We start from the raw sequence: 12,664 nt of genomic DNA, 5'->3' as shown, positions 1-12,664 counted from the left end.
GGCCCACCGTAGAACGTTCTCACAGTAAGTGTCATAATAAATTCCCTTGTCAAGCAATGCGATGTCACTATGACTTTTTCCCCGAAAAGGTTCCACAGTGGGTCCCTATTCAGTTGGTTCGAGGGTACATACATACATAAAGTACACACAAGTTAAATAAAACCTTGTAAAAAAATCATTATCATCATCTCAGCCTATATACGTTCCAGAGCTGGGCACCAGGCCTTTAGTCAAAATGAGAGGGCTTGGGCCATAATTCCCACGCGAAACCAGTGCGGATTGGGAACTTTACATGCACCATTGAATTACTTGTCAGCTTTGTGCAGGTTTTTTTCACGATGTTTTCCTTCACCGAAAAGCTTTTCAAACGTAATTTTGCACATGAATTTCGAAAACAATTCAAGAAATACGAGCACGTATTTGAACCCACGATCTTTTGCTTGAGACGCCATAGGTCTCTAACCACTAGGTCACCGCGGCTTCTTTGCGGCGGCTATAGTGTATGCAAAATTCCAACTTCATATCTTGCCGTCCTGCTGACGCTAATATTATTTAATACGAGAGTGAGCGGGACGGTATGATTCGAACTTGGATTTTCGCATTTCGTAGTACAGCCCGCCTGGCAGAAAATACGGGTAAATCTCATATCTTTCGTTTTCGTAGCGCTACGAGTTCGTAGCACCTCTACGAACCACGAGCTACGCTGCCGATAATACTTGATACAAAAGTTGATGGAACTTCTTAATTTGGCTCCGTATTGAATATCACTTATCAAATACTTCGGTGTTTGTTCAAGTTTAGTTGGTGTTTGTTCAGCTGTCTTAATTTAATGTTGCCAGGGTTATAAATCCCCAAAATTAGGGGTATTTTGAAAGGTTAACGTAGATGGATTTTTTTAGAGTGATATACATAAATTATTATCATTTCATGATACAGTGTACAAAAAAGTCGTGGTAGCCTAGTGGTTTAATCTGTGGTCTCTGAAGCAGAGGATCGTGGGTTCAAATCCGGTCTCGCACCTCTGAGATTTTCGGAACTTTGGGAACTGAGTCTTTAAACTTACATTTGAAATTTACCATGAGCTTTACGGTTTACCGCTTTCCTTCAGGAAAACATCGTCCCCCTCTTGTTCTGAGAGGAGGCCTGTGCCCAGCAGTGGGACGTATATAGGCTGGGATGATGATGATGATGATGATTTCGGAAAATTGATAATCGGAATACTGTACTTCGGGCCAATAACATTTCGCGCTTTTCATTCTTCGGAGTTTTTAAAATCGGATATTAAAAAAATCGATATTTTGAAATTCGGAAAAATAAATTTCGTGTTTTTAAGTAATCGGAATTATATGTCTTAGGAATTGTGAAAATCGGAGTTTTGAAAATCGGAATTAGCAAATTCGGAATAAAATATTTCGGAGTATTTGGGTGTTCCCTGCGAGATGATGTTACTGAGTACGTAGTTTACTGTGGTTAATATTTCTTCATCATTATAAGTGTACGCATGTTTATTGAAGGTTTTTTTTTTCACCAATGAGCTCATTGTTAAAATTGAAATTCGTAAATATTTCAGGTGTACCTATTGAATCATAAACCCACCTCGAGCTTTTTTTTCGTTTGATTAATTTCAGCTGAAATTAATTAGTAAAAGCCTGGCAACATTTAAACACTGCAATATCCCGAGAAATTTATTTTTTTAACAATGGCAACACCGAAGTTTCGGAAAGTTCTAATAATCCCGCCCGTAATTCGGACTTTTCACACGGACGGAGAATTTTAAAAAGTTGGCGTTTTATTGTTTGTTGTCTGTGGGAACATGAGAGGTTTCTTAATCCTGGTGTAATTTTTACCCCCGATGCAAAAAGAGGGGTGTTCCGCTATTTCTAACAAAGATATACAACAGTTCTCAATGATTGACGGTTAATTACTTTTATATTAGACTAGTCTTACCCGTGGCTTTTCTTGCGTGAACCATCCAATAGTTGAATTAAAATTCCATGATTTTCCTTAGTTATAATAAATGATATATTGTACCGGATAACTCACGTCTTAAATCGAGTTTAGAATGTACCCCATTCTAGTTATCTAATTGATTTGACATTTGAAACTGATCAACTATAACCTAACCTAAGCAACAAAAAGTTTGTCACTGCAAAGTTCAATATCTCAAAAACGTCTGAATCGATTTTGATGAAACGTGTTTAAGAACCATTGCTAGAAAACCTGATTTCAAATAAAAAAACCGCATCCAAATCGGTCCACCCGTTTAAGAGCTACGGTGCCACAGACAGACAGACAGACACACATAGTGGTCAAACTTATAACACCCCTATTTTGCGTCGGGAGCTTAAGAGGGATGTTATAAGTTTGACCGCTATGTGTGTCTGTGGCACCGTAGCTCTTAAACAGATGGACCTTTTTTTTCTTTTGAAAGCGGGGTTTTTAACGATCGTTCTTAGACATGTTTCTTTAGACAGATATAGAACTTTGAAGTGTCAAAGTCGGGGGTTTTCCAACTTTTTGTTGGTTAAATAGGTTATGTTCCATTCCATACATACTCCATACATTCCAAAAAAGACTCAAGAAGTCACTTGGATTTCAATTAACAGTGCTCTTAAGTAACGGTAGGTCAAAGCTTCTTTTAAACATTCATAACAATCCTTTAAATATTCATAAACTCTCCGAATATTGCCAATCTCTTAAAATAAGTAAACAAACCAGAATCTAATATTGTGTAAGTATTCTTTGATGCTCGAAATGGGTATCGGGGTTGCAAGCACAAAGCCAATCCATAAGCATTATGAGAAATATATCTTACAATCGGACTCGGATAAGGGCAGTATATTGAACATGTATTTTACCTGCGTCGGGTGTTAAAAAGAACATTCAACAAAAAAATGAAAATATACTATGATTATTTTACGCGGTACTTATCATCTATCATCACCATCCCAGCCTGTATACGTGGCTTGGGCCATAGTTCCCACGCGGGCCCAGTGCGGATTGGGAACTTCGCACGCACCATTGAATCGCTTCGCAGGTTAATGCAGGTTTCCTCACGATGTTTTCCTTCACCGCAAAGCTCGTGGTAAATTTCAAATGTAATTCCGCACATGAATTTCGAAAAACTCAGAGGTGCGAGCCGGGGTTTGAACCCACGGCCCTCTGCTTGAGAGGCGATAGGTCAAACCACTAGGCCACCACGGCTTCTTCGGCACGCATCTGAATATCAAAAATGAAAATATCAATAGTTAATATCGACGGTCAAAATATCGAACCTAACCTAACCTACGCTACTTTCGATATTGCGACCGTTGACTTTTTAACTTTAGATATATTAATTTTCGATATTCAGATACGTCCCCAACATAACTCATGCGAAGTTGCGACCGCAGTAACATTAGGCAAGCCGTGCTAAATCCCTAGAGCGAGTCAACGTGCCATCGTTAGAGAGAGTCAACATGCCATGGTGCGCTGCGCTGACAGGATTGCTGGCTGGTTGTGCGTAAATAAAGAGTGAGAGAGGGAAGACAGAGAGAGCAGGATGGCTGGCTGACTGTGCGTGAACGAAACAAGGGAGATGATAACATTGGTTATGCGTGATCAAGTGAAGTTAATTTCTTCAAGACACTAGTGGCCTAACTTTCACTGTTTAATGGATAATCAAGAAATTAAGATGATTAATTATGCATGGTAAAAAGTCCATAGCAGAACTTGGCAATAAAGATTAATTTACTTTATTTTAAAGTGTTTTGTAATTCACACGTATTTAGCAAAAAAAGGTAAAAAAAATGTTTTTTTTTGATACTTAATTTTATCACTCGTCAATTTTGTGAATTTAAAGTTTGATTGATAATTTGACAATGACTCCGAAGTAATATTATTAAAAACAAACATTTTGCATTTTCCATCTTGCTCGCTAATCCTGCCGTGAAGCAGCAATGCTTGCACTGCTGTGTTTCGGCGTGGAGAGTAAGACAGCCGGTGAAATTACTGGCACTTGAGGTATCCCATCTTAAGCCTCTAGGTTGGCAACGCATCTGCAATACCCCTGGTGTTGCAGATGTTTATGGGCGGTGGTGATCTCTTACCATCAGGAAACCCACTTGCTCGTTTGCCATCCAGTCGAATAAAAAAAATTGCAGAGAAAAAATATTTGGCCAAAAAATTAATTACCAGGTACTTCTAATCATGAACTGATCAGTCAGTCACAGTTAAAATAAATCAGGAAAAACACGGCGTATATTATATTTTAACTTAAATCAGCTATCCAGTCACTATTTGCTATCGTCACACAACAATAAAGTCAAACACATAAATCCCTCACTGTACCTGTGTACACCTGTTAGTTTGTAACTAAGGTTAATTACAATTAGAGTGCTTTCATTCTAGCATGGTGCGGGTGACAGCTGTCAATATCACAGACTACAGAGTGAAAGTGTCGACACTTGAGTCGATAGAACTAATAATTTAAAATCTTAATCATAATTAATACGATTAGTACGCTAATTTTGATGAGAATATTAGTGAAATTCTAGGTTGGAATATTATTTGTCACTTAAGTAAGGCTAAACGGAGTTCGCAAGAATATTCAAAGTCAAAGTCAAAATATATTTATTCAATTTAGGCTATAACAAGTACTTCGTTACTTACCAACTTACCATTTACTTAATAAGTACCAATATAACTCAAAATCCATTAGGTCCTACGAGTAAACGAGTCTCTGGTGTTACGTTACGTGCATATTACGTTTCTTCACTTCATTGTGCTTTGAATTTTATTAATCCTACTAATATTATAAATGTGAAAGTTTGTGAGTGAGTGAGTGAGTATGTTTGTTACTTCTTCACGCTGAAACGGCTGGACGGATTTGAAAGAAGAAAGAAAGAAAGAAAGAAAAGTATATTTTGGCTCCAAAAAGTACCACCTAAAACTAAGACTAGAACTAGCACTAAAACTATGTTACTAGGTGACACGGCAGGATACCAAAAAGGGTCTCCACTCAGCATGTGTTGCCGCACATTATGTGCAGTAACGCTGGTTTTCTGTGGAGCCCAAACGTTAAATAAACATGTATGCATGAGCCAGTTCCTTTGCCCAAGTCAGACGGAGAAAAAAATAAAAATAAAAATATAAAAAATTGGATGAAATTTAGCAAGAAGTTAGTTTATAATCTGGATCAAAACATAGGATAATTTTTATCTGATATTCCCACGGGATGGGGATAAAATCTCTAAATAAACCAACATGGTGGCGGTTACCACGGGGCTTAGAGTCATGAAATTTGGTTTGTTATTCCTTCACGCTAAAACGGCTGGACGGATTAGGATAGAATTCGGTATGTAGCTGGACGTCTGGAATAACACATAGCCTACTTTTTATTCCGATTTTCCCACGGGATAGGGATAAAATCTCGAAACAACAAGCGCTAGGGTCATGATTGTTTTTAATGTAACGTCAATGAAAACAACGATTTAGTTTTCGGGAATTCCCACGGGATTTTTTAAAATCCCGGAATTTCCATTCAGCTGCTGCCTAATGATTTACGCGTGCGCAGCCGCGGGTAAACACAAGTAGATTATGAAAATCTGGTAGACTAAATTTATTTCGTATAACATAGTTCTTTATGTTCAAATATTTTACGCCAGTCATATACAGGCTACAACTGAAATATACTTCCATATATTTATACCGCAGCAACTTTATTGAGTAAAACGAAACGGTGCATCAACTGTCACCCGCACCATTCTAGGGTAAAACCTCCAGTGAATGAACATTTAAGAAACTTTTCTACTTTGAAAAATCACTACTCTGTACTTATTAATTATTGTAATGGTTTTATGTAATTTAATCAATCGTTATTTAATAAACAAGAATTTAATTTCTGCGATTTTTTTATTACGTGTATAGTTTTTGGGTTATGAAAGAATTTATAAAAAAGTACCCAAAAACCTAGTAAATGAACGAAAAAGTTAATGAATGAACAGAGTAAACCCAGTGAATGAACATTATTTAGATAGTTTTAATCAACATTTAGAAAAGCATTTTTAACATAAAACGAAGCCTTCTTCTTCAGTTATTATTATATAAAATCTTGAGGTAGGTACAGCACCTTCAGTATTCCAATTATGTTACTGTATTACAAAAATACATATATAATTCTATTAAAGTAGGTACAAATTAAGCACCTTAATATCTTGATTAATTTACTTTTTTTAAAAACTCGTAGCTCAAAATAGATAATTTTTCCGAGTGAACTTTATAGACATAACATCAAGGTTCAATTTTGTTGACATATTAATTTTAGATAAGTACGAGATTTTTTCAGTGACGATAATCCGAGCTTTATAATAAAACTTAATAAATAACAAACATTAAACTCTATTGATACTCGTATTCTAATCAGTCTGTAATCAGTCTCTAATTAGTTAAAAGTATCATCATTTGGGACAAAAAAATCTTAACAACCCAATTTTTAATTATAGATTGTGGCTAATAACAATAAGCAACTTACTACAAGCAAAATCTACATCATTTTTTAATCATTTTTAATTTATATAAAAATAAAAATCGATCAAAATAAATCAATAAAACAAAAAAATATATAATTATGTAGTAATTCATGACAAAGAAAAGGTAACAATTGTTTTAACTGTTCCTATTTCCTTTCCTCGCAATCCCCATTTTCTCCTCGACGTGTCTATCCACCCTCGTTGTACCGGCTCGGGTGACTATATGAACGTCTTGGGTAAAATGGCTTGTTTTATGCTCTTGTTGTACAATCTAATATTATTAACAAGTCCAATTTAGGAAGTAAAACTATCGTGCATTTCGATCACGTCCATCGTTACCTACGTTGTTCATACATAGGGTTAGTAGGTATCTAGTAAATGAACAAAGCCAAATTTCTATAGTCCATTTACTAGATTTTTCATTCCTATGAATGAACACGTAGTGTCCCAATACTAGTTCAAAGAAACAGAATCGTTTTCTATGCAGAATCTGAAAACACAACTTAATACGATTACGTTAACATTTAATTTTAGGAAAACTATATTGAGCCGACACCAGTAAATGAACAGACTGTTCATTTACTGGTTTTAGAACATTTGATAAGCCAGTAATGGAACACCTAAAAATATCAACTTAACCGCAAAATAAGCCACTAAAGAGTACAATTATAGAAGATTTAGCTCTTAATCTAACCAATAGCTAAACTTTATAGTGGTATACATGAAATAAGCCGTTCAAATGTTACTCCAAACATGCACTGTTCTTACTTGGGATCTAATTTTTCCATACAAAACTTCAAAAGCAGAAATACGTGAACTTCAAACGCCTGCCATGTTGAAATTGGTCGAAAATAAATTTACCGATTGTTGCCATTGCATAGGAAATCGAATTGCCGGTAAGAAAAAAAATACGACAGTTGCTGGAAATGGCTATATTGCTTATTTTAGGCAAAAAACGTGATTTTGTTCATTCACTGGGGGGGGGTTCATTCACTGGAGGGTTTACCCTACAATGAAACCACTGTAGGTACATTTGAAATACCGGGATTTTATAAAATTCCCCTGGGAATTCCCAAAATTTATATTGTGATCTTCATTGAGGTTGTGTTAAGAACTGTCCAAAATGTCAAGACTCTAAGCCCAATGGTTGAAATTTCAAGATTTTATCCCTATCCCGTGGGAATATCGGGATAAAAAGTAGCCCTTGTGTAATTCCAGATGTCCAGCTACATACCAAATTCTATCCTAATCCGTCCAGCCGTTTTAGCGTGAAGGAATAACAAACATACACACACAAACTTTCGTATTTATAATATTAGTAGGATTAGTAGGATGACGATATTCATATTTGCAAAGTATACTTTTGGCGGTGCCTTAAAACAATTCAACTGCACACGATTGAACTGTTTAAGCCGGTGTTGCCATACAATTGTTATTTTTGTTGTACATTGTTATTTTTGTTGTACGTTGTTATTTTTGTAACTTGGTGGTGGAGAAGAAATAAATAAAGTTATTATTATTAATTTAATATTTTTTTTAATTTGAAGTTAGTTTTTAGATAAGGTCCTCATGAAAATCAGCGCCTCGGCTTGCCGTGGCATTATGATGCTGGGGACCTGTTTAGCGTCATGTATGTCTTTATCTGTTCTGTTTGTTTCTATGTTTGTTTTATGGCGTTAAATAAATGTATTTTCTTTCTTTCTTTCTTTCTTTCTTTATATTACTGTGCCTGACAGGGTGTCAATTTATAATTTCATCAACCTGTCTATTTATAATTTCAATCCATGTTTGCAATGTGATATGTAAAACAGCCGTCGTGGCCTAGTGGTTTGGACCTATGGACTCTCAAGCAGGGGATCGTGGGTTCAACCCCGGGGCGCAACTCTGAGTTTTTCGAAATTCACCACAAGCTTTACGGTAAAGGAAAACATGAGGAAACTTAAACGGACCTGCGAAGCAATTCAAATGGTGTGTGAAAGTTCACAATTCACACTGGGCCCGTGTGGGAACTAAGGTCCAAGCCCTCTCATTCTGAGAGGAGGCCTATGCCCAGCAGTGGGACGTATAGAGACTGGGATGATGATGATGATCCAAAAATCGATGAAATGAAAAAAGTGGTCGCAAATTGATTTGTAAATTTACAACACATAGGGACAGTGCAAGTGATATAAAAACCTGTAATAAACTAAGCGTCATAAGATACCCTTGTTCACGCTTTTAAAAAATGAATTGCATTTTTTTTAATTAAGTCCAAACGAACAGAATCTGGTCCTTTGCAAATAAATTATCAATTCGAGCCCATGGTGGCGTAAGGGATACGGTTTTTTGTTTTAATTAAAAAAGGCAACCTTTTGCGTTGCCCTATTTATTGGACTGTGATTTGAATTAATGTATTCAAGAGAAAATATTTTTGTTCTGTACAGGAAAATATTTTACTATAAAAAATTGAAAATATTGTTACAATGTTATTCAATATTCGACATTATTCTTTATGTTGTTGAAAAGAGCGTGTTTGGTAATCAATGAATAGTGCCACCACGGCCAGATAGGGCATTTTTGACAATATTCCTTTGGATATTGTAATCAAAGTAGCATTGTATGTTAATAAAATTGTAATGTGCTATTCATTATATATTCTAGCGACCTGAAAGTGGGAAATTACAATTACTTAGTCAAATTATTCTCGATAAAGAGGCACAAAAAATAGCTTCCAAAAGTATTTTTATTTCGTAAAGTATTCTGGGTGAGAATTGACAATGACAAATGTCTTACTCGTATGAACGATGTAATTGGTATTTGGTGTTCTTTTTGTATATATTTTGTATAGTAACATGTATCCTGTTTATAAATTTAGTTAAGGTTTCTTAGGTTAGTTCACTCTGTCTTCTTTTAACTGTTAATTTGATATGTTTTATGTTTATTTGCTGTGTTAATAAATCAAATGAATTATTTTAAAAAATGGTATTTTACTTAGCAAACTGATTTTTTTTATTTAGATAGATAAAACGTTTATTTGTTACTGCAAACCAGGGCAAAACTTGCTTTTTGGTGAACATGGTAAATTCAATGATACTGCCTTGTTTGCAATGGTAGACCTTTGGGTCCGCCCGTTTATTTACCACCATCTTGCTTAATCTGTCGTGAAGCAGCAGTGCTTGCACTAATTTTATTAAGTAAGGACGCATAAATTACTGGCAAGGTATCCCATCTTAGGCCCTAGGTTGGCAACGCACTGCAATCCCCCTGGTGTTGCAGTGTCTATAGGCAGTGGTGATCTCTTTCGGTGATAATTGCTCGTAATCCAATCGAATACTGCCTTATAATCTTACGCAGAGCTCACAATGGTGAAGTGCAACCAATTAATCGCTGCTCAACCGCAGCATCATCAAAATTAACAGCTGCCTTCGATTTTATAGCCTGATCCTCATAGTAAGATATTAAATTAGTATCACTGAATTACCAAGTATCATCAGTGCCAAGTATCAGTAAGCGATAAGACCGCCTATTGGCTACCCTGCATTTTGTGCTTGTATAAAAATTTTGTACTGAGTTATGGTGTACAATAAAAAATATTTGTAGTGTATTATTTTGATCATGCTGATACACATACATACATAAAATCACGCCTCTTTCCCAACAGGGTAGGCAGAGACTCCTTCCACTTGCTACGATTCTGGCATACAACTCTCGCTTCCTCTACATTCATCAATCTTTTCATGCATGCACGTCGGTTTAGAGTACTCCTGACCCGACCTTTCTTCAGAACGTCCCCGATTTGATCGTGGTATGTTCGTCTAGGCCTTCCTCTCCCAACGTTCCCATTCACGCTCGTCTTATAGATCTGCCTAGTCAATCTGTTTTCATTCATTCTCTCAACATGCCCAAACAATCCAAGCATCCCTTTCTCAATCCGTGTGACTATACCTTCATTTACACCACAGCGTTCGCGTTGCGGTATAGTCTTTGGTATCATCCCGACTGTATCATCGATAAGCCAAGGTTTCTCCTACATTACACCATTGTCCCCAGACTGGTTCCCGGGATGGCGCAAGCACAGCAGCCAACCCAACGACGACGGCACCTCCGGCCAGGACTGCGTGGAGGCCCGGCGTGAGTTCCCCCCGCGCCCGCCGCCCCCCGCGCCTTCCTTCATGTGGAACGACCGCGGCTGTAGAGAGCATAATTACTTCGTGTGTGAACGACCAGGCGTTGATGGTGAGTCACTATTGCTTGTCTGATTTTTCGTTGAGATAGTCGCTACAAGCATAAGGGAGCAATGGATAGCGTAGACAGCCTTTGTCTCGCGTATCAAACGGCGCGACGGCACCGTTGCTGCGTTAAGTATGCAGAGGTGTTAATAATGTTAATTTGAAGAGGCTTTTATATTGTATATAATAAAACTGTCAGGCAACAGGCAACCTTTTCATTTTAGTAATACATTGAAATTAATTAGTTTGCTTTATCCCACGTTGACGTACACCAAACCCAGGCGACAATTGTTTTAATCAGCGAAACAATTCCAAACTACACGCTGACATTTGAGTTAAATCCAGTCTGAAACTAATTTAGGCACAAAGGCAGGCAGGTGTCGTCAACCGTTGTCTCGGCCATCAAATATTCACGCGGCCGGTGTTCGCTGGCTGATACGTCGTGAAACGGTTTTAGTTGCGCGCCCCTGCGTGTTACAGTGGCAGTAAAGTGTTGAGGATCCCTGCTTAAACTGAAAGCGAGGAAAAAAAGTGTTGACTGACTTGCTTCGTCATCCCCTAAATTCAAATATAAATTCGACCACCAGGGATAGGTCAAATGTATCTTGCAAGTTTTTATACCAATATTGATTCGGCATCAGTCTCTTCGGAACAATTAGCAATAGGTTAAGTGCAAATGTAACAGTGCGTATCCAGCTGTGCGCTCTTGTTTCATCATCATAGCCTATATACGTCCCACTGCAGGGCACAGGCCTCCCCTCAGAATGAGATGGCTCTTGTTTAGTTTATTATAATAATGTGTTATATTTCAATACTCTTTAAACAGTTCCATAAGGCTACTTTAACAAATAAAACTCGAAATAGCTTTCATAACGTTTAATGACTTGCGGTACTTTTCATGTCAATGAACATTTGTTACTACGCAGCTCTACTCGTGCACACCACGCCATGCACACTGCGTTGCCGAAACGTCGAGGTAAATATTACTTGTGCAATAATAGCGTGATAAGTCCAGTTTGTGGTATTTTGACTAGGAAATAGATTGATTTATTTTATTTTTTCAAGTATGCATCATAACCACTTTTGTGGTACACCATTTTATGTTTCTGTTTTGTGTAATTTGTTTAAAAACCGCCCTCATTCCAAGTTTACATGTGCGGAATTTCAGTTTGTAAGGTAAAAATGTCGCTCGGTTAAAAGTTTACTTTTATTTGTACTTTACGCCCTAGGTAACATTTGTTTCACTGCCAAAGTGCTAAATCCGAAACTACTGTCATAAACCCCTGATAAAATTACAGACGTGTTGGTAAACAATTTACATAGATACTACATTACGGTACGAAAAAATCAACGAAATCGACATTCAATAAAACCCCAGAAATACAGGATGCGGCCTCAAATGGACCTCAATCGGATATTCAGAGGATTTTACGACCCAAACTGACGTAAAAAGTCACACTGTGTTTCTAAAAAGGGCGTAAGATTTCCAAACGGTTCTAGCACTAAGGGCGTTTTAGGTTGGAATTGCAGATACTGCCTTTTAGTTTGGAACGAGAATATGTTTGTGGAATGGCAATGGAGATAAGACCTTTTGAAGTAGGTTAAGTTAGGATGAACGAATTATTAAGGACTGCGGATACGTTTATTTTATTGTCGAGGAATAGGGAATCTTTGTGTTTTAGTGCCATGTGTTTAGTTATTAGAGCGGTGTGTAAAAATCGAAAATAGGTTTTAAAAAGGTTTAGGATTTAGAAGCGAAAGGAGGTTTCAAAATTATTGTTTTGTTTGATTGTGACTTTTTTCTTTCACTTTCTTTTAAGCAATAGATAGAAAATATAAAACAAAGAAATAAAAAAAAATCGTGCTGGAAATTGAAGTGTATTTTTTTCAATATTAAATATTATTTAAACTTATAAGATATTTATCCTACTAATATTATAAATACGA

At 36.8% G+C, this 12,664-nt stretch overlaps 1 protein-coding gene across 1 annotated transcript in view; it reads left to right on the top strand.

The window, feature by feature from the left end:
• The window catches only part of LOC141430111 (uncharacterized), a 276,496-nt gene that overhangs the window by 159,600 nt on the left and 104,232 nt on the right, over positions 1 to 12,664 (top strand). The window contains 1 exon segment of the mRNA XM_074090657.1: positions 10,539 to 10,724. Coding sequence (XP_073946758.1) covers positions 10,539 to 10,724 — 186 coding nt within the window.

This window comes from Choristoneura fumiferana, chromosome 8 (genome assembly GCF_025370935.1).
Source record: "Choristoneura fumiferana chromosome 8, NRCan_CFum_1, whole genome shotgun sequence".
Lineage (NCBI taxonomy): Eukaryota > Metazoa > Arthropoda > Insecta > Lepidoptera > Tortricidae > Choristoneura > Choristoneura fumiferana.
The sequence above is the reverse complement of the archived record's forward strand: the minus strand, read 5'-3'. Positions and strand labels throughout refer to the sequence as shown.